At 45.6% G+C, this 21,276-nt stretch overlaps 2 protein-coding genes across 3 annotated transcripts; one reads left to right on the forward strand and one right to left on the reverse strand.

The window, feature by feature from the left end:
* The first annotated feature begins 1,109 nt into the window (after positions 1 to 1,109).
* Positions 1,110 to 4,326, forward strand: LOC132251592 (uncharacterized). Of its 2 annotated transcripts, none has more exons than XM_059731508.1 (2): positions 1,110 to 1,199; positions 2,939 to 4,326. In XM_059731508.1, the coding sequence occupies exon 2, from the start codon at positions 2,950 to 2,952 to the stop codon at positions 3,979 to 3,981; it is 1,032 nt and encodes a 343-aa protein (XP_059587491.1). In that variant the 5' UTR covers positions 1,110 to 1,199; positions 2,939 to 2,949; the 3' UTR covers positions 3,982 to 4,326. The 2 variants fall into 2 exon arrangements, with proteins under 2 accessions (XP_059587491.1, XP_059587490.1); XM_059731507.1 differs by having other exon boundaries at positions 1,111 to 1,199; positions 2,926 to 4,326.
* An 8,359-nt stretch (positions 4,327 to 12,685) lies between these two features.
* LOC132251611 (cathepsin G-like) lies at positions 12,686 to 20,455 on the reverse strand. Its single transcript, XM_059731569.1, has 5 exons — positions 20,387 to 20,455; positions 17,961 to 18,117; positions 16,667 to 16,811; positions 16,266 to 16,526; positions 12,686 to 13,684 (listed from the first exon to the last, which is right to left on the reverse strand). The coding sequence occupies exons 1-5, from the start codon at positions 20,448 to 20,450 to the stop codon at positions 13,535 to 13,537; spliced, it is 777 nt and encodes a 258-aa protein (XP_059587552.1). The 5' UTR covers positions 20,451 to 20,455; the 3' UTR covers positions 12,686 to 13,534.
* Between the last annotated feature and the right edge of the window lie 821 nt (positions 20,456 to 21,276).

Here is a 21,276-nt window from a genome sequence, read left to right on the forward strand (position 1 = left end):
TTTTATCCAAAAGTACTCTCTCCAGTTTACTATCCTAAAGAAGCCTAGTCAGGGCCCTGCCCAAACCAAACCAAACCTTGGTTTTCAATTGGCAACGACCATGCAAAATCCCTTTTAGTTCACTGAAAACCAAACATGTCTGCACTGGGAAACTCTCCTGAAGATGCCTGGGCAGGCCCCTGTCCAACCTGAAGCTTGGTTTTCAAATGCCATGCTGCCAATTGACACCACCCTAGCCTGGAGTCCTATGTACATCGCCTTGAATAAGGAGCTGTGGTTAGGGTGGGGTTTTTGGCCAAATCTACCTTAGGCCATATCAAATTACATGTCTCTGTCACCACATCACCTTTCAGCTCTCCTGTGAAATATGAATTTTCATTTTGACATTGGAGAAATTAGGGACAGATGGCCCTAGACAGGTGGGTGGGCCAATATTGTGACCAGCCCCGGGGATGGCCCACGGTTGCACACACCATTCATTTTCTATTTAAAAAATATCGGACATTAAAAACTGAGATTAAACCACTTCAAAGAAGAGATGAAGTGCTGCAACCTGATCTCAAAGTGAGTGAGGCATTTAGCAGCAAGACCTGGGATGAAGGGAAAGGCAGTAGCTGGCACAGTTTAAAAAAATTACAGGCAGGAGCAAATGAAATTAAGTGGAAATGAGTAAAATAGAGTGACATATCTCTTCTTGTTCCTCTACAGCAAGGCTGTCAAATTCATCTGGCCCTGTAGGAAGTTGTATCTTCATTAGCAGAGTGTATGCTCCATGCTACTGCTTGCACGGTGGTCAGAGCAATTGTGAAATTCTCCAAGCTCTCAGAGCTTCCTGGCATCATCCTTCACATTCCCCTCATGCATACTGTGTTACAACCTGCATTGCAGATAGTTGTATCTTCATTAGAAGAGCCTGTGCTCCATGCTGTGGCTTGCAACTATGTGGTACTGTGCGTGCTCAGAACAGTTGTGAAATTCTCCAAGCCCCTGGAGCCTCCTGGCATCACATCCACTTTCTCCGTCTGCATGTTGTTTCAACCTACATTGCAACCCGGTTGTGTTGCAACCTGCAGGAGCCCATGGGTTGTCACCCCGTCCACCAGATCTATAAAAAGGGGTGTGGGGAGGAAAATCTACAGCTCTTATCCTTGCAGGAGGGAGGATTCATCTCTGAGAGGAAACCCAGGAGCAGGACTTGGGTAAGCTCAAATCCAGGTTAAGGAGGAAAAGCAATTGGCAGGGGCGGGGGTCACTGTAGATTTACCCAAAGGGAGCTAAGACTTTGGCTGTGACCCCGCAGCATCAAGTGAGTTACTTGAGAGAGGAATAGGATGAAAAGACACGGCACTGAGGGTGCTGGCAGATATAAAAATAATGATGACCTGTGTTCTGACCCCCCTTCCCCACATGCCAGGACTGAGAGTGTCCATGTCAGGACAGGTCCCAGCCCTGGACTGCTGCAGTCTGCCTGGCTCAGGTGGAAAGGCTGTTGCAGGGGTGCCAAGGAACTGTCCTTGGCCCCATCCCAGCAGCGCAGCAAGAGCTTCCTCTCTGACCGGTTGTAAGGCTGTGGGAGGCAAGAGATTTCTGACTCTCCCCACCAGTGCCAGGGAGGTGAATGCCTCAGCCCACATGAGCTCCTTGTGCAGATGGTTCCCAGGGTGGGGAGACAAGAAGCCATGACCTTGGGCTCTTGGGAGCTAATGCAGACAATCAGCTGACATCCTCACTGACCCCAAGAACCCCAGATCTGGTTATGGTACACCAGCAATTTAAGTGCCAGAAAGGGTTTGCGGGCCCTAGCACATCCTACAGGTATGGTAGGATTCACATGTAAGTAGCAAAGGTGCTACCCCTGCACACAGTTTCAGATCCTTCCTTCTGCATGTTCTTCTGACAAGGTATTTAGCAGCAGTCACAGATTTGTTGGAATCTGACAGGGTTGTGCTTTGAACGCTTCTGCTATAGCCTGAATTTGCTATCCCTGCACCCAAGTTCACACTGGTAGAGCAGCTGTTAAATAGCTAGGGGAAATCTAATAGGTGTGGAACAGCACATACATACTTAGGATTGGTATGCCCTATAGCAGTGAAGCCATAAATAATGACAATTAGAAACAGGGTGGGAGTACTCAGGTGAAACACAGAGAAGCCTAATGTAAACATATACATTTCCTGATTGAAAGGTCACACACAAGAAGCCATCCCCATACCACTAATAATTATAAGGACTTTTATACTAATGCCAGAAGATGGGAGAACTTGGGTGCGTAGCATGAAGTAATCATTTTGAGATAATTAGTATCTTAGAAACCTGGTGCAAAGAGGAAAATCAATGAGATGGATAAAAATTATACAGGAATGATAGAATAGGTCACAATGTTGTAGAGTATGGCTCTCTACATCAAAATCTGCATCAAATCAAATAGGATAAAGTGTTTTAGCTGATAAGATAGGTACTGATAAGATAGGTACTGTATTTCTGTAAATGCAAATTCTGTGTTTCAGTAGAAAACATCTGGGGATATAGCAACCCCCAAGACCAGGACGGCAGCAGTTAGCTAGAAATGCTGAAGTAGTTGAGAGAGGCTGTGAAAGCTGAAAACAGATAAATAATTGGGGACTTTAATTATCCATAAATAGACTGGGTCAATCTAACCTCAGGCTAAAATGCAGAGACTAAATTTAGTGACTTGATAAAATACTGCTTTCTGGAGCAATTAGTCCTGGCACTTACAAAAGGGAAGGCCACTGCTGACCTACTCTGAAGTAGGAACTGGTGCACACTGCAAGTGTTACTGAGCCGTGCTGAGCTGTGGCCAGAAGAAGATGTCTTTATTTCTCTTGTTTATTTAGATTGCCCACTCTTTTGGGCAGAGAGCATTGTGTTGCATCTGTAATACAAATCATTAATAGGAAGAAACAGTTTTATCTTTCAGTGCCATTCACCATGCCTGGAATACTTCCGAAGAGTAAAGCTCCCGGAGTTGATTTCTGTGGTGTAGATCACTATTATTACATCGTCCGCTCTGACCTGGGCTGCTACATGAGGTCAAGCAATTTCAATAAAGGAAATGAACTGAATGTGTATAGCCTGCACCCCTCCTGCCAGGGTGGGGAGCACTATCTTGCCCACCAGGATGACCTTTTCTACATCATCAAAGGAGGAGCTTATCGGCGTGTCAGCAACATGAACACCGATGCAGATGCCGTTGTGTACAATCTCCATCCCAACTGCCGTGGAGGAGACCATTACCTCTCAGCCTTTGCACACTTCTATATCATCTACAACAACAAAGGTGTCTACCGCAGGGTCACCAATATGAACACTGATGGTGATGCCGTTGAATATACTTTGCACCCTACGTGTAGGAATGGTCTCTATTATTGGGGCGTCAAGGACTACTACTACTTTGTAAAGCCCCACGATGAATGGGGGGTCCAGTATTACCGAAGCACGAACTTCAATAAGAACACAGATTCTGTGACTTACTCCTTCCACCCCGATGTTGTCAATTTTCTCCCAGGGGGACTAGCCATTACACATGGTTCTTGTTTTGGCACTTGGCAAGCCATCAAGACCATCTCCAATGATTCCAACACACCCATCACCTGGAACAAGAAGATCACCAGGAAGGTGGGCTACACCAAGGAGAAGATGAGCAGTGTGGAGCACAACTGGAAAATAAGCATCTCTGCTTCATACCAGTCAGGAGCCCTCACTGAAGCCATTGCCAAGTATCAATTCTCCGTCTCTACTGAATATGGTGGGCGCAGCGTCAACACAGAGCAGGAGACCTGGAGTGAAGCCACTGAAGTGGAAGAGTCTGTCAACCTGACCCTGAAGCCCAATGAGAAGATCTACATATGGCAGTATCAACTTGGCCTGGGAAAGGAGAACATCTTGTTCTGCCGTGACATGACATTTGGTGATGACCCCACACCACCTACCAATGTTCCTCTGCCTCCTTCCAATCAGTGATCTGAAATGAGGAGTCCTCCAGAATTCCTCCTCCATCGTGCTCTTGCTAACAACGTAGGCTATTAAGGTAGAGCACCGTAGAGGTCTATTTAGAGTGAATGCTTTATAGCAATCATACAAGTTTTGGGGTACAGTGAGGTGTAGTGAAGCTCTCAGGATTAGAAGCTATGATTATTGAACATAAAGACTAGTCACAGGATCTACTATCATGATCAGAAAAAGGCCTGTCTGTCAACCAGTTTCCAACAGGTGTGCATGTAGCATGGGTGGTTAATCATATCCCAGTCCAGAACAGAAGTTTTTAGTTGCCATCAACCAGCACAGCAGTTAGTGGGAAGTGAAAGACATACTAATGCTTCTTTTCCCACTGAATGGTGTAAAGCTCAGAAGGAAAAAGGAAAGGGCCCTAACGCACCAAAAATAACAGCACCGTTGGGCTTTTTTTTACTTGCAACAACATTCCAGCTTCCTTTGCAGCATCGGCGATAGTTTCAGCCCCTTATTGTGGATTAGGACTTCTGGGGATTGCATTAGTCATGTAGGGTTGAATGTAGAGTTAGATCATGCTTCTAACCAAAGTATGACTTTCACCTGCAAAGCAGCTCAGGTAGGTTTCAAAGGGTACATTCCTCTTACACAGGTTATCTGTTCTGGGGCTGCTACATAAATAAAGGAACTCAAAACTTTAAAAAAAATTGGCTTATTTTTTGTTTCTGTGTCTGCTTGTAGAAACAATACTTAGACGTGGCGATACCTGTGAATAGGTGTGAGGTATCACTCAAGTCTTTCACGGCAGGCTATGCAAATTTCTTTCCTTCCAGTTCTGACAGGGCAGGGAGAAATCTGCCTCCCAATCTGAAAAGGAATCTATTTTATAAGCTCCCCCTCCGCAACTCTCTCCGTGGTTTGGGGAATGGGGTAGGGATCTTCTACTTCTAAGTCCCCAACACAACTGCAAAAAACCTGACTCCTTCATCCAGGATAGTGTCAATAATCAGGGAGAATCACATAGAGGTAAAGAACTGTTTTCATTTCTCAACCTAGTATTTGTAACACAATGACTAGAATACTGTTTCCAGTTCTGTGGTCTGTATTTATAGAAGGGCACGGTCATAAGTTCAGAGACAGGGTACAAAAGTGAGCTGGCAAACTTAGCCTTTTCACCTCTGGCTGAAGGAGTTCAGCCTACTCCTCTTAATAGAGAGAAGTCTAAGAGGGGACTCTTACTGCACTCACAGACAATCTTCTCTTAAGTTTCAGACTTTGAAGTTTCAGAGTCCTTCTCCAAACAGTGCAGTCAAAGGAAGAAAAAAAACCCAGCACCTTCCCACAGGTCAATGAAAGTAAACAGTGCCTGCCTCTGGGCTTTGAAAGCAAACCTTTTCCCCGGTTGCAGAGATTTTCCACGCTCACCCAAGCTCCCTCCTCCTATCTTTCTTGTGGGTAAGGCCCTCTGAATACTTCCAGATTGCAATCTTCCCAGCAGCATGTTTGATAGAAATTTCCCTGCAAATCAGATTGAAAAGGACCACAATGGACTTTTCACCTTCCTCATCAGGACAGAGCATGGATCCTTGGACTAGTCATGGCTGGACACAGATTCCATGAAACATGACCTATATTTTCCCCTGTGAAAGTATTTGAGATAACTTGGGGGGGCGGAGGGGTGGGGACAGGACATTTTTAGGGTCTCAGTCTGGGGCGGGTGAAAAGAATGGTTTCAGCCGTGGGGTGGGAGGGCAGCATAGGCAGACACAGATGGTGACAGTGAGATAAGAAAGATCCCAACAAGTTGGTCCTGGGAGGTGTTTGAGACAAAATCCAAACTGTGTAAAATTGTGGGGAACAGGAATCATCATGGCAAGAGTTTTACTTGTAAAAAAAGAAAATTCAAATTTCCCTGTATTCCTGAACTGGGAAACAAAACAGGCATGCCAGGTCAGCAGTGGTGGATGTCAATCCTGGATTTCTAATCTTGGCTGTAAGGATGGCCTGAATATCTATACAAATGGAGCTAAAGCTCCCCCTGCTAGCTGAAACACAGCATTGCTACTCTTCAGGCAAACTAGAAAGAAAACCTGTCCACAGTCATTAATGCAAGAGGCAAGAATGTCTTAGGGTGATATCATTAACTGGACCAACTACCTTGTTGGGATAGAATTAGGCAAGCTTTTAAGTGCAGGGCATTTTTCATCCAATCGTGCATTTGAAAGCTTGCCTAACTCTATCCCAACAGTATGGTTGGGCCAATAGAAGATATCACCCAACAACATTTTTACCTCTTGTTCAGTGCCTGAACTAACACAATTACATCACTCTAACACTGCCCAATTCATAGAAGCATTTAGGCACCTAAGTCAGAATGAAAGGGAACTCTTTGTGGACCAGGCTTGGGTTAAATCCAGGGTGGATTTTGGTAGTGCAGTTTCCCATCCCCTACTTTCCCCCTTTGATTTCTGCTCCACTTAAACTCTAAAACAAACTTCCCATACAGAGAGCTGTATTTCTTTTCAGGCTATGGAAATCAATTGACTTTGTAACTCATTTTTATCTACTTGATTTCTGCTCTTCAGAGGTGTTAACAACCCTGGAACTCCAAGTACTCAACCTATCCTTTCTTCTACAGTTATCCTGGTACTGGGTTTTCTGCATATCCCACAGGGTCTCCAGTAAGGGTGTGCCACCTAGGTATCCATACTATTTGCTATTTTTTTCAAGGAATTCAAACCCAGAACACATCAGAGATGGTGACGAGAGGGCAGGGCTAAAGGCAGGCCCAGCTCTCCAATGGCTCTACCTGAGTGGTCAGAGGCAGGTGGGCATTGTAAAAGCAAGGCAAAGATATAAGTTACTGCAGTGACCCCTTCCAAGGTCATTCATTGAGGCAGATGACAAAGGCAACCAGTTTGGCAAGCCAGGCATGAGCAGACCTAAGGGGTTGGTTTCCCTGGGTCAAGGTGCTGCCCCCCAGCCCAGATGCTTTGTTTCTGTATGGTACGAGTGGAAGGAAGTAGAGGCTAGCTAAGGGCATGCGGTGGGGATGGGGGCAGTGGAGAGGAGGAAGGGGCAGTTGCAGCCCTTCCCCCATTTGCCCCATGGTTAGAGGCTGAGGGACAAGAGGAAGTTTTTGGGAGGGGTTCTGAGGGGAGAGGGCTGCTGGAGGTGGTGAGGATGGAGGATCAAAGGGATTTTAGAAGAAGGGAGGTTATGCAGTAGATGTGCCTGGAAGAAGGAGTTGGCTTATGGGGGTGAAAGAATGTGAGGGGTAGATGAGGTTTGGGGATAAGGGGTGTGGTGGGGGCCACAATGCTGAAATAGGGTCTGAGAAAGTTTGGGAGGCAGAGGGATTATGATCAAGGAGAGTCCAGGGGGTATGAGAGACTGCATTAGGATTTTTTTGGGGGGTGGGGCTCATTGGGGCATGAAGGGGACAGTGAGGGGTCAAGAGGGCTGGGACATGAGGGGGATGGGTCTTTGTGGGGTGCAGTGGGTTCATGGGAACAAATGAGGGGGCAGAATAGGACTCCATGGTGGTGGTGGGGTCTGATGGGGCTTGTGGCACAAAAGGGTTGTGCTGAACACGGGGGATATGTGAGATAAAAGAGAGCAGAGTAGAGCCAGGGGCCATTGAGAGGGGCACTTTACGGCCACAGTGGAGTGACTGTGGGACACATGTCTTAGGGCTGGGGTGCAGGGAGCAGATCTGTCCATGGCCAGGCTGGGGGATAAAAGCTGTACTTCTCTGGTGCCACTTGTCTGCCCTACTCTGCAGCTGACAGTCAGACCCCACCCCCTCCCAACCTCTCCAGCTCAGTTATATTTGTTTTTGCTTGGATCTTAAACAGAATCATACAGCCCCAGGCCCTGGGCATATCGGTAAAGTTTCTAGTTCCTTTCTAAGTGGAGAAAAATATCACATCACTAGCACTCCTTTTTTTTTCAAAATCTTAGACCTACCCTTGGATCTAAACCAAATAATTTTCCTCAGCCCAACTGGAAACTGCATTCAATCCAAAGATAACACATATGGAAGGGATGCCATATCCCAGGATGCCATATCCCAGGCTGGAAGATGATCCTCGATGGCCAGTCGGGACTTCTTCAGCTCGGTGTTGTCCAGAGGGGGTCATCAGCAGGACCTCTGGGGTGGATAAGTGACGTGAAGCTGGTCTGGTCTGGATGGAAATGGCGTTCCCACTGGGTCTGTTTTCACTGCCCCTTTTTATAGGGGCAGACCGTGTGTGACCCTAGTGACAGGAGGCATGCCCAGGCAAGGGTCAGCTCCTGATGTACTGAGCATGTGCGCTCCATGCAGGGACGTGCAGTTTCAGGTGTCTGTAATGGTGGAGTACAATGAGAGAGTTGCTGGTTCTGCAGGGTCTTTTGTTTTTCAAATGCTGGTTTTGTCTCTGTTCCTAGGTGAGCTCTGTGGTTCCTGGGTGAATCAATGCGAGGTTATGGCCTGGTCGTTACAGGCCATTCAGTAGAGGCCTGCTACCATTGTATTTCAATCATTCTTATTCATCGGGGAACCAATTTACATGGGAGAAGTACAATGAATCATATTATTGCAACATGGGATGCCCAGGCAGAGGACAGAAGATGGAGGCTTGACATATACAGTGGAAACTTGACATGACTTTGGTTCACTTACAAACACAGGCCTAAACCATACAATATCCATATGAAACAATAAAAATCAATATGAAAATGATAATTATACAATATACATCAATAAAAATTAATACAAACATAATATTTATACAATATAAAACAGTGGCTATCCAAAACCAAAAACTTGCTAGCAAAATAAAAATGTTCAAAGCTTATCCTAAGTTTGAGTTCACTTATACTTATCTATAGGGAATAGAGAGGGAGAGAAAAGTCAGAAATGGTTGGGGAATGCATTTTAAAATTAAAAAAAAAGAAAAACTGGGGCTTTTGCTCCATGCGGACAAGCAAAACTCATGACGTGGGTGACACTGTGTGTGTTAAGGCGTAGCAGAGTAGAAGCTGCCAGCTTGCTAGCCCCTGCTGAGGACATGAGGCCTGCCAGCTGTCGAGGAGATAGGCGCAGGGGCTTCTGGGTTCTAGGGCCCTGCACCTCTAGCTGCTGACAGGCAAAACTTGTGTCATGGGTGCTTGTGCAGCTGACTGTGTCTGCCTTGGGGCACAAGCAGTTCCTGGCTCTGTGGTTTCTAGGTGTTAATCCTTGCTCATTAACTTGTTATCATATCTAGCTACTGTGTTACATAATCAATCATGATTCACTCAGGGACCAGCTCAATACGCAGGAGCTAGCTAGGATAACATGTACACCTGACATGAGTTTTGCTTTCAAGATACTGGGGTGCAGTTTCCCTGCATCTATCTCCTTGAAACATGGCAGGCTGCATGCCTTCAGAAGAGGCTACCATTCCTGCAAGTGTCATCCAAATCAGGCCAGAAATGACAAAGTTATAGGCTGTTTCAACCTTCCCCATTATAGCCTATGGATGAAATGTCGAAAGAGCGTCGAAACGGCAAAACGTTTTGACTTGCCTCGTTTTGTTTTGAGGCTGTTTCAACTATATCTGTTCCATTTCAATTTTGCTGTTTCGACTTCGAAACGGGTCGAAACAGCATCGAAAAAAACTGTCTGCAAAATTTAGCACAGCCCTACTGCACAGTGTTATTAGGCTAATGCACAGTAAGTGTCTTGTGCAGACGTCCTCGGTTAGAAGAGAATGTGTTAGCACTGCTGGGTCAAATCCTAAGGATCTAACTGAAGGGAAAAAGAAAAAACACAGTGAAGAGCAACTCACCCTCAGGCACATACTTTAGCTGGAGTATGTTGGCAAAAGCAACAGTTGGATAGCCCAGAGGATCTCCCAAAACACAGATCCCAGAACCTTTCCAGAGCAGCACTCAGAGACCATGAGAAAGGAGCTCGTTAGCCTGAAGCAGGTGCAAATTGGAGAGGGCTATGCAACACAAGGTGCTTTGTTCCCATTGACACGCTGAGTATTGGGCATAGAGCTGAGGTGTAGCCTACAGTACAGTTTGCCAGCAGAACTGAAGTTCTGCCAGGAAAATATGTGGGTGTTTACACTCCAAGCTTCTCAGTGCCAGCAGACCCCTCATTCCTGGCAGCATAGTTAAGCCACCTGTCTTAAGTAAAATACAGCTTTTTCTGCCACCTGAAAGTAGGCATATGGTGGGGGCAGGCACTTCCACGCCTTATGTTGGAAGCTCAGTTTTTCAGTGGATGGTACCTTCTCACAGTGCACTTAAAGCCTGGAGGGAGTACTGCTGAGTGGAGTGGCCAGAAGCGCCTGGGAATGCCACCCACTCTGACAACCTGGTGGCAATATTCTTGTTGGTGTCATGATTTTCAAATAATACAAACATTTTCATTATATGTCTTTTCATTTAATTTTAACCAGCAGATCTGTAACCTTAAAACATCCTCCACATATCTTAAAAAAACAAACAAAAAAACCCAAGGGTAAGGAAGAAAAAAATTCAAGAAAGAAATGACTTAATATCAGGTCTAATATTTATTAACAGATGGAGCTCTTGCAGACACTGTAGATCAACTCTTGAGCAATGAGTTGTAGTTTATGGGAAGAAAACCTACTTAATGTTAGGGTGGAATTCAATATGGTTATAAGGGGATTTATGCAATGTAGTTTCCTGGACTAGCAAAGGACTGGACTCAGTGGCTCAGGAAATTCCTTATAGTCCTTTGTTACTGATTAGGAGTTCCAAAAATCTACCACATTTATTCTTAAAACGTAACTAGACAGACAAGTAGGCTGATAGGTAGAAATATCACTCCTAAAATATACCAAAAGACGATGCTATTACAACTTTAGTAAAAGACAATGAAATTTACCATTGGTAAATGGTTGGCAAACAAAATAATCATTTCCTATTTAAGCCTTCAGATAAATAGTCCTTCAGTAAGAAATAATAGATGTTCCCCATGTGGGAGCCCTCCACACTGAGACAAAGGTTGCAGTTACTGAACCTCTTAGATGTCCAATAACAGCCACTGTGATATGTGGAGTTTAGTTCAATGTAACCTGACTGGTATTTTCCCCATCTTTGGTTTGGGCATTTTGAGTCACCCAACTCAGGCAGGAATGGAGGGCACACAGAGGTTAACATCTAAGTTTGGGAACATTGCTTCATAGGGATTTCTACCTACAACAGGGTCCTTATTCTGTGTCTAACCACTAAGTGTTCCCTGTAGGAGACATGGTTTGCAGCAGAATACCATGGGAGAAACTCCTATTGCCTATATTTGATTGCATCTTATAACAAATATGTTTGAAATATTTGGCAGGTTGTTATGAAGGTCAGAATCTTATTGAGAGAGAAGTCTGGACTGGAAAAGACCCCCATTCAACTCCCAGCTCTTTATTGCAGTGGGAACTTGAGTCTGGATTTTCTGGCCCTGAACCTAACTGCCCTCTCCACTGGGTCAAGTGAAAAAAAAAGAGTATTGATGGCAGAATCACTCTTCATTGATCTTAGTAAATCCTGAACGGCACCTGAATGTGCACCCCACTGATTCTTGCTCCACCCAACGTGTACAACCAATTGCCTGAGAGAGACAGTGACAATCCTATTCTGACAGAAGTGAGGTCACTTGAAGTCCTGGGTCATTATAATATACTGGCTTCTTTCTAATTTCTCCATTCCACAGATTTTAACGACTCAGTTTCCTTTAATGGTTCCACTAATTAAGCTATCCTTTGTGCTGCAAATCTGCTGTCTGTTAACTGCTCCTGGTAATTTAGACCCTCTTGCATACCCCTGCAGACTGCTTTTAACACTAGCTAGCAACGTTAACTCAGATGTGGAAATAATTTTGAGTGCAGCCCTGCCAATGCATTGCCAAGATGCTCAACAAGGCCTGTTTTTTTTGGCTCTGAGAGAGATGTGCATTTAATTCTAATTACTACAGGACTAATGAAACATCTCTTAAGTATTTTTGCCTTCTTTATTCTTGTTTTATACATACTATACGATGAAATAAGTCAATGTGCATTCCAACAAACTTACATTTCTTCTTGCTTCGATCTTCAACTGAACAATACAGTTTGAGGCCCCTAGCCTATCAGTAAAGTTTCTAGTTTCTTTTTTAACTGAAGAAAAATGTGCTGTGCTGTATGTGATGATGCACCACACTATTTGTTCCCACCTTTTCAAAATCCCATGGACCTGGGATAGGCGTTCCTTGTCCCTGCCCCCTGCCCATCTTCCTATCTGTGCCTGTTTTCTTTTTTCTGCTTTCATCTTTGTCTTCCATGTAGGGAATCTGGTGCACCACCAGCTATTTTTGTCACCACCAGCTATGCTGCACGGAGCATATGACCAGAGGCCAGAGCCTTGGGCTGCCTCAAGGTTGCCTGGTTTGGGGGTAGCTGATTAGCTCATGTGTGGGGCCCATGTCTCCATCCTTACAAATGTCCACCCTATATCTACTCTCTTTTCCCCATCCACTACCAGTGCCAGCTAGGGTGAACTCTGCCACTCTTGTAGATCTTTGTACATCTCATACCCCCTCATCCTGGTCACATCACTTCCATGTGGAAGAGGTTAATTCCCTGTTTCATCTCCCCCTTTTATCCAACACTCTTCGTTGGGTCTGTGAGACTCAGAGACTGCTTCAAGGCTCCTGAAATTCATTGCATTCCCAGGAATTTGACACATGAACTTTTTTAATGCTGTTTTTATTCTTTGCAGTGACAGCAGCAGCGAGTGAATCTGCCCGGTAGTGAATTAGGAGAAGGGGGAAAGGAAAGGTTGCAGAGGGAAAAGAGCAAGCAAGGACTTGAATTGAGGCAATCTGGCTCTACCACATTAGTGGCTAATTTCCTGGCACACAAGCAAGCACATGTCTTATCCTGGCATCCTTTCCTCTGGTTTTTCATCCCCCTTGGAAAATCTTTATTCCTGATACCTCATTGTGGTGCAGTCGTGATGATCTTTGGAGCTCATTCATTTTGATTTCAATATCTTAAAGTTTCAGATTCTAATAAATCTCATTTTTATTTATTTTGAGTTGAAATTTCAGTTCATTTTTATTGCAATATTAAATTTGCTTTAATTTCTAAGCATTTGAACTTTCCTCAGCTTTGAGTGAACTATCGTTTGGTATCAAATTGAAATTGATGTTTGACAAAATCAATTAGCTTTGTACAAAAATGGTTTTTCATTTCTTTCACTTTGCTTACCTTCAATTTTTGAAGTGTTTGTTGGCAACCAATTTGATTGACCCTTCTTTCATATCAACATGTAATACCATTTCAGTTAGAAAAAAATATTTTACTTCCGTAGAAACTTATGCTGCATTTCCAAGTTTTGTTTTTTTTTTTTTGGGGGGGGGGGGGGATTCTGTTTGTTTCCTTTCTAAATCAACTACTTTTTTATTTTTTATTTTTTTTAGCTTTCTGGGATGCTGTTTGATTTTGCACTCCAGCTTGGTTCAGTTCAACTGCAGAGGTGCAAGGCGATGACTATATCATGTGATGGTGGCAGACGAAGAGGAGACAGGTGGTCCCTAAGAATGCAGCTTTTTAAGCTCTTCCTTGATCCAGGGAATGAAACTGGAGACTTTTGCAAATACTTCAGGGAAGGTTTTTCCACGTGGTCCATAGGAGACAATGCCATAGGCTGTCCCATTGCACACCAGAGGACCCCCAGAATCACCCTGTGGAATAAAACCAGAAGTGAGAGGAATTACACTGGAGCAAGTTGTTTCTTTCTGTGCCAGAATTGGAACTCACCTCCCCTTTCTGACCATTGACACATTCTGAGCTGGGGCGAAGATTACACATTAGAGATTACATGTTAGTCTGTGTTAAGCCTATCTGGTGCTAGTGACAAGTTACACATTCGGGGTTAATATCTGCTCTAAAATGCACTGCTGAGCCCTGCTGCTAAAGGGCTCGTGAGCAGGGATGTGGCTATGGGCTGCAAATCTGCTTCATGCTCCTAATGTGTTCTTAGATATCTGCTAATGGGTTCTTAGATGGGCATCAGAGGGACACCAGCCCACCAACTGTTGATGCTGACTTGGTGCAGAGTCACTTGGCTGGACCGGATGTCTTTAAGTTAATGAGCTGCAACCGGCAGTACTGAAAGAATTGGTCGGTGTCATAGTAGTACAACGGGCTTGGCTGTCTGAGCACTTTTGGTGCTTGGGTCAGGTCCTAGAGGATTGGAAAAGTGCCAGTGTGGTCCCTATATTCAAGAAGGGGAGGAAGGAGGATCCGAGTAATTATAGGCCAGTTAGCCTCACCTCCATCCTTGGAAAGATCTTTGAAAAGATTATGAAGGATCATATTTGTGGGAATCCAGCAGGAAAAATAATGCAGCAGGGCAACCAGCATGGATTTGTACCGTGCCTGACCAATCAGGTTTCATTTTATGACAGGGTCATAAAATGCTTAGATGCAGGAGTAGAGGTGGATGTCGTTTTCTTGGATTTTAGCAAGGCCTTCAATACGGTATTTCATCCCATTCTCATAAATGAATTAAGAGGCTGTGACACAGATGTTTACACGGTCCGGTGGGTGACAAATTGGCTTAGTGGTCGCACCCAGAGAGTGGTAGTAGACAGGTCAGTATCGACCTGGAAGGATGTGGGTCATGGGGTCCTGCAGGTTTTGGTCCTTGGACCTGTACTCTTCAATGTCTTCATCAGTGACTTAGATGTAGGTGTGAAGTGTACTCTGTCCAGTTTGCAAATGATACTAAATTGTGGGGTGAAGTGCACAGTCCAGAGGGTAGGGAATGATTGCAGGCAGACCTGGACAGGTTAGGCAAGTGGGCAGTACACAACAGGATGCAGTACAACAAGGACAAGTGTAGAGCGCTGAACCTAGGGTGCAAAAATATCCAGCACATCTACTGGCTGGGAAGTGACCCTCTCAGCAGCACAGAAGCAGAAAGGGATCTCAGAGTCATACTGCACTTCAAGATAAACATGAGTTGTCAGTGTGACAAAATCATCAGCAAAGCTAACCACACTTTATCATGCATCAGCAGATGCATGACACACAGAACCAAAGAGGTTGTTACATCCCCTCTATGCAGCATTGGTCAGACCGCAGTTGGAGTACTGGGTCCACTTTTGGGCTCTGTACTTCAAGAAGGATGTTGATAGACTTGAGAGGGTCCAGAGAAGGGCCACTCGTATGGTTAGGGGCTTACAGGACAAGCCCTATGAGGAGAGGCTGAGGGACCTGGACCTCTTCAGCCTCCACAAGAAAAGGCTGAGAAGTGATCTTGTGGCCTCCTAAAAATTCATTAGGGGAATGCAGCAATGGATCGGAGAGGCACCAGGGAACCTCTTGGGGTAACAAGGAACAATGGTCACAAACTGACAGAGAGCAGATTTAGGCTAGATATCAGGAAGAACTTCTTCATGGTAAGAGTGGTCCAAATTTGGAATGGGCTTCCAAGAAAGGTGGTTCTCTAGCCTACATTGGGGGTCTTTAAGAGAAGGTTGGATAGTCATCTGGCTGGGGTCATCTGAACCCAGTTCTCTTTCCTGCCTAGGCAGGGGGTTGGACTCAATGATCTGTTGACTTCCCTTCCTACCCTAACATCTATGAACCTATGAATCTATGCCTTCCCTGCTCACTGGCTGTCTAGCCATGGTATAGGCCAAAGAGGTGTGGGGGAAGGGCCCTCTTATGCCACTTAGATTACTCCTTCCATCCACTAAATTGCTTCACTGAATCCCATCAGCCCCTGGATTTCCACCCCTTTCCTCCCACCCCTCAAAATGGCTATCCTGCCACTCCAGCAGACTGAGAGCAGTGGCTGAAGGAGAAGCAACAGCAGCAGGGCACGGGAGAGTTCCCCTTTGCTGCCTGATCCTGGACTCCCTGCAGCCTGGATCCAGCACCTGACAGCAGTGACTCCTGGGATACTGAAGGACTGCAAACAGGGGAACACCCAGAATTTAACTGAACTCAAACACAGTAGTAAACCTCAAAGCTAATCCTGGCCCCAAATGGTTTAACTTTAAAATGCCCAAAGGGCTCTCAGCACCAGTTAATGAGCCTTACTGTGTGATCATTCACATTTTAAGTGCTCTTAACACATTGCTAATGCACATTTTAAGCACCCTTTAAATGATCTACTAGTCATTTGTAATCTGAACCTGAGACATCTGCATGTTGTCTCTCAGTTTTCGGCCCAGACAACCCCAGTATCTCCCCCACCATGGGCTCAGATGGTGTTAGCATTACCCTACTCCATGAGCCAAGGAAGCTGCTTACTTTGAATGTTGATTTCTTTCCAGAGGAATCTCCTACACACATCTGAACCTTACGAGAATAATCAGAGAAAGTCTGTTTGCAGATGCAATCTTCCTGGACCATCAGGTCCACCTCCAGCAATACATCAGATGTCTTGTTACTCCACAGGTGTATTCTGCCCCAGCCAGCCACGGAGCACATGGTTCCTGGTTTCACATTTTTCTTCCAAGCAGGCAGAGGGATGGTTTGCACTTGCTTATTCAGCCTGGCTTTGTGTTTCAGCTGCCATGGAGAGAACCAAAGGATCAAAGAATCATTCAATAGAGCAGAGATGGAGAGGGAGCGCACAAAGGCTGTTGATGTCTTGCTGCACTTGCTGCAATATGGGTTCACTGGGGCAGGGTATATGAAAAGGGAGATACCTGCAGAAGCATGATGTCATAGTGAGAGGTCGTCCTGTTGTATTTAGGGTGGGGGATCCAGCGCCTCACCTTGATCCACTGAGAGTTTGGTTCTGGCTTCCGAATGTTGTGCGCTCCCAGAATAACAGACATTTTGCTCAGATGCCTGTGGAGAAATCTCAGACTACTGTAGCTGTTCAAACCTAGAAAGAAGATCCCCAAAGCAGTGCTCTGTGGGTCTTACACTCTGTGCCCACTTCAAATCACTGAGGTCCAGGTTCATTACATTTATTAGACACTACAGTGAACTTAGGCACCTAAACCTGATCTTATTCCACTCTGCTCAGCTCCCTGAAGAGCCATTAATGGGGAGTGTGTGTGGGGGGGGAGGGGGATGGGTGGGAGGAGTCTTTTTCTTCTGCTGTGCTTTCTGAGATTTAGTCTAGAGACCAAGATGGTGATAAACTACAGAAGCAGCTACATTATTGGTTTTTCAGGAACCTGATCAGATTAGAACAGGATCACATTTAGGTGCCTACAGGCACTTAGGAGCCTAATGAGCGGGCTAGGATCTGGGTGTAATTGGCAGTGCTACAGTGACTGGCGGAGCAGGACTCCCATGTCCTGTGATCCCTTAATATTGCCTGGCAGTAAGTAATGTTGCAGCACAAGAAGCACCATATCCAGAGGACATCCAGGAGCTGCTGGGGAACAAATAACAGAGCCCTTCCCTTCTAGGGGCAGCAGCTCTGATTTGCACTCAGCTCCCTGAGGCTGGGTTAGGGGGTAGGGGCTGAAGGCTTTTCTCTTATCGGTGCTAGGGGGCTGTCTGCTTGAATTAGGGGATACAGGGCCTCTGATCTGGCTCCAGGATGTGTGGACTGGCCAGCTTAGAGTGCCGGCAATGAGGACTGGGGCCTTTCCCCTTTCAGGAATGCTAGTTTTCATCCAGAGACAGGGATGGGCACTGGCTGGCTCAGGGCATTGGACGTGCTCCTCTCCTCCGCTGTAGACACAAGGTGGGGACATGAGGGCTGGAGCTGCTGCTTGTTGTCATGAGATGTGTGGGAGCCGCTGGCTGAGAAAAAAACAGAGCTCAGTACGGTCTTCTGTTTCCCTCTGCCATTCCCCTCCTGTCTCCTGAACTGAGGATGGAGGGGGAGGCAGGGCCACTCAGCAGCTCTAGGCCGACGGGGTTACCCTGTGACTAGGGAAATTGGCAGTGCAGGAACATCCAGCTGCTCGATGGCCCTGCTACGTATCAGAGCTGTGGCATGTTCCTCTTGACCCATAAAACTCAGATTAGAGTCCTCACCAGGGCTCGGTGTTACAGTGAGCCGCTGTCACCACCACATCTTCCTGGATCAGGAACCCTCCACATGCCAGTTCTTCATTCTCAGATGTTTTGGTGATTGTGTAGGCCATGTAAGGACGGGAGTACTTCTTAGCTTCCCGTCCCCCAATGATCTCATCTGGCAAGGAAACAGGGAAAGCTTATAACCACTTGCTTTGACACAACATATGGCTGAGAAATCAGCACCTCCATGGACCCTCCCCAGCTCTCTCCCAACATCCCAGAGGACATTTCAGAAATCTCAGCATGCAACTCAATTATTCTCCCCACCTGGAGCACACAAAGTCATCTCTGCAAAGGTTTACAGGTGACACGGTGATGGGAGCAGTGCTCAGCAATGCAGAGGAAGGCTGCTTGTGTAGAGTGCTCTACACTGCCTAGTATGCAACCGTGTGAAAAGAAACCCATGTAGGGGTAAAGAATACCATGATGCTATAAGGGGAGACGTTGTCCTTGGGGGCTGCTAGGTCTGGGGGAGAATCTGCTGTATATCAGCTCCTGGGCTGGTACTCTTGCCAAAAAGGCAAATGGGATCTTTGGAGTGATAAATAGGAGCATCCTAAGTCAGAGACAGGAGGATCTGTGACCTCTGTATCGGACACTTGGCCAATCCCTGCTGGATAGCTGGGAGCCATGCCTGGGGTTTAGTTTCTGTGCTTACTCTATGAGCTGCACTGAGAAGCAGACCCCACCCATTTATTTTCTCTCCACACACCCCAACCTTGGATATTCAGCAATATAGCCCCTCTCGGTACATCTACCATACCTTTCACGTGGCAATATGGACACTGGACATATTCAGGCTAGACAAAAGGAACCAATTTTGGTGGGGACAGGGGTTAAGTTTGGAGCACTTCAACAAGGGATAGAGAGTGGGATCTCCATGAACATTTTTAGATCAAGATCAGCTGTTTTGCTACAAGACATGATCTACACCAAGCAGGAGTTACTGCGGGGAAGGGCAGTGTCCCGGGTTATCCAGATCAGATTACAATGGCTCCTTTGGGACATATACTGTATCAAAACCCCCAGTTTTTCTTTTTTTTTTGTCTTTTAAAATGCATTCCCTCCCCTTCCCCAAACATTTCTGACTTGTTTTCTCCCTCTCTATTCCGTATAGGTAAGTAGAAGTGAGCTAAGACATAGGATAAGCTTCAGCATTTTATTTTGGTAGCAAGTTGTATTTGTTTTCATTTTTTTCTCCTTTTTATATTGTATAATTATTATATTTGTATTGATTTTTACTGTTTCATATCACTGTTTTACTGGTACTATATGATTTAAGACCTACATATGTAAGGTAGCATAGGTCATGTCAAGTTTCCATTTTGTTTGTCAAGACTCCATCTTGTTCCCCTTGGCCTGTTGTGTAATCTATGACTCTCACCTACCCCTCCTGTGTAACCTGGTTCCTGAATGAATGGGGATGAATGAGGGTGCTTGAGAGACAATGGCAGTAGGTCTAAAAATAGCTCCCTCTGAATGACCAAACCATCAACACCAATACCAGGACCAACAGCCCAGCCCTTGGAACCACCCTCCGCATTCAAGAAACAAAAGATGAGACAACCCACCATTGTGCCAGGCTGCACATGCTCAGCAAGAACACCTGGAGCCCTCTGGGACAGGACTGACCTTGCCAGGACAGGTCTGGACAATTGATTTCTGTCTAACTTTTTGGGTGTATAGTGTATATGCTTGAATTGGTGATAGGTATGCATGTGCCTCGGCTGGTTTGGATGTGTATGTGTCTGGATGTGTATGTGCCTGAGTTGGTAGTGATCCTAATTGATTTGTGTGTTTGTATATGTGCTATTGTACACTGCTCCCTCTTGTCTAACAGCACAATATTGAGCTCCTGAGCATTGACCTGACCCCAAAGGGCAACAATACTCTTTAAGCCCATCTTCAAGACAGTAGAGCAAGTGATGACAAGAGCCAGCTGAACCAGAGATCTCCGTTAAAAGGGACCTTTAATGTCTGATTTTTGTAGAACTCTCTCCCTCCCCACTCTCCCAAAAGGCAAAGCCTAACCCACAGGATGCTAGGATGATCCATGACTACTTCCTGGGGCTTTGAAGAAGAATGGATTAATGAACTGCTAGCTCACCCCTCTGGCCAGATTTCTGCCCAAGTATCTCATTGCTCTTTGGACCTCTTGGACAGAAATCGGAAATGCTGTGATACTGGCCCCATGTACCACTCCTTTCTTTTACCTCCAGTCCCATACAAACTCCTTTCCCTTCTGGCCCTCAGTTCATTTCTAGCTAGATCCCAAGGCAGCTGCTGTAAAGAAGCATCTGACTCTGAAGAGGACCCTTGATTTGAAAACACTCTGAAAGCCCCAGGAGCTTCTGCCTAATAATCCAGTCCCACCCTGTACTCACCTGCCCCAGCCCCACGGAGCAGAAGAGCTGTGGGGAGCACGAACAGGAGCAACATCAGCATCATTAGAGTCCAGGACACTGACACCACTTTTGCCTCAGCCCAGGGTTTTTATAACCCACAGGAAACCTCTGGGTCATGTCCACACCCCCTGAGGGGGGAGCCGATGTCCTGCAGTGACCTTTAGCCCAGTGCTAATATTGCATAGCATTTCACCCTTGAAAGGCTCTCAAGTCATCTTGAAAGGCTCTCAAAGTACCCTGGTAGAGAATCACTGCCCAAGAAGTAAAGGATTAAAAGAGCTTTCTCTTGTTCTCTCACAAAATGATATCAGGAGACCCACAGAGTAGTGGAGCCTGGCTGTAATTTGTTTGAAAAAGGGTTATCTCAGACTCGACAAAAGATCAGATGTTGGAAAGAGCTTTGTTCACCATGGTTGCATTTAACAGTTCAGTCAGCTTGTGGTCTCATATTAAGACTACCCCCTCTCTTCTATGAAGTCATTTTCATTTTAGTCATTAAAATACAGGGGGGAAAAGAAGAAAAATGAGTAAAAACCTCTGAAATGTACGGCTTTAATTGTGACAAAACTCTTTCCTCACTGCCCTTTTAGTAGTGGACAGAATGTGCAAGGAAATTCTCCTGTGTGACAGCCTTTCCTAATACCAGAGCTGCTTGGGATATTATATAATGAGTCGTAGAGGGGTGGACACCCAGGGTCTCTCAGCTTTGCAGGTTACCAAGTCCATTGCTCTACCAGGAAACACAGTGCAAGGATTCAGGCAAGGGGAAGGCCCAGTCTCTGAGCAGGACCATTTGTTTCTTAATAGGTTAAGGAAGGGGGTGATAATGCCACGACTGTCTGTGATAGCTGGATATTGATATCAGTAAC

This window comes from Alligator mississippiensis, chromosome 7 (genome assembly GCF_030867095.1).
Source record: "Alligator mississippiensis isolate rAllMis1 chromosome 7, rAllMis1, whole genome shotgun sequence".
NCBI lineage: Eukaryota > Metazoa > Chordata > Crocodylia > Alligatoridae > Alligator > Alligator mississippiensis.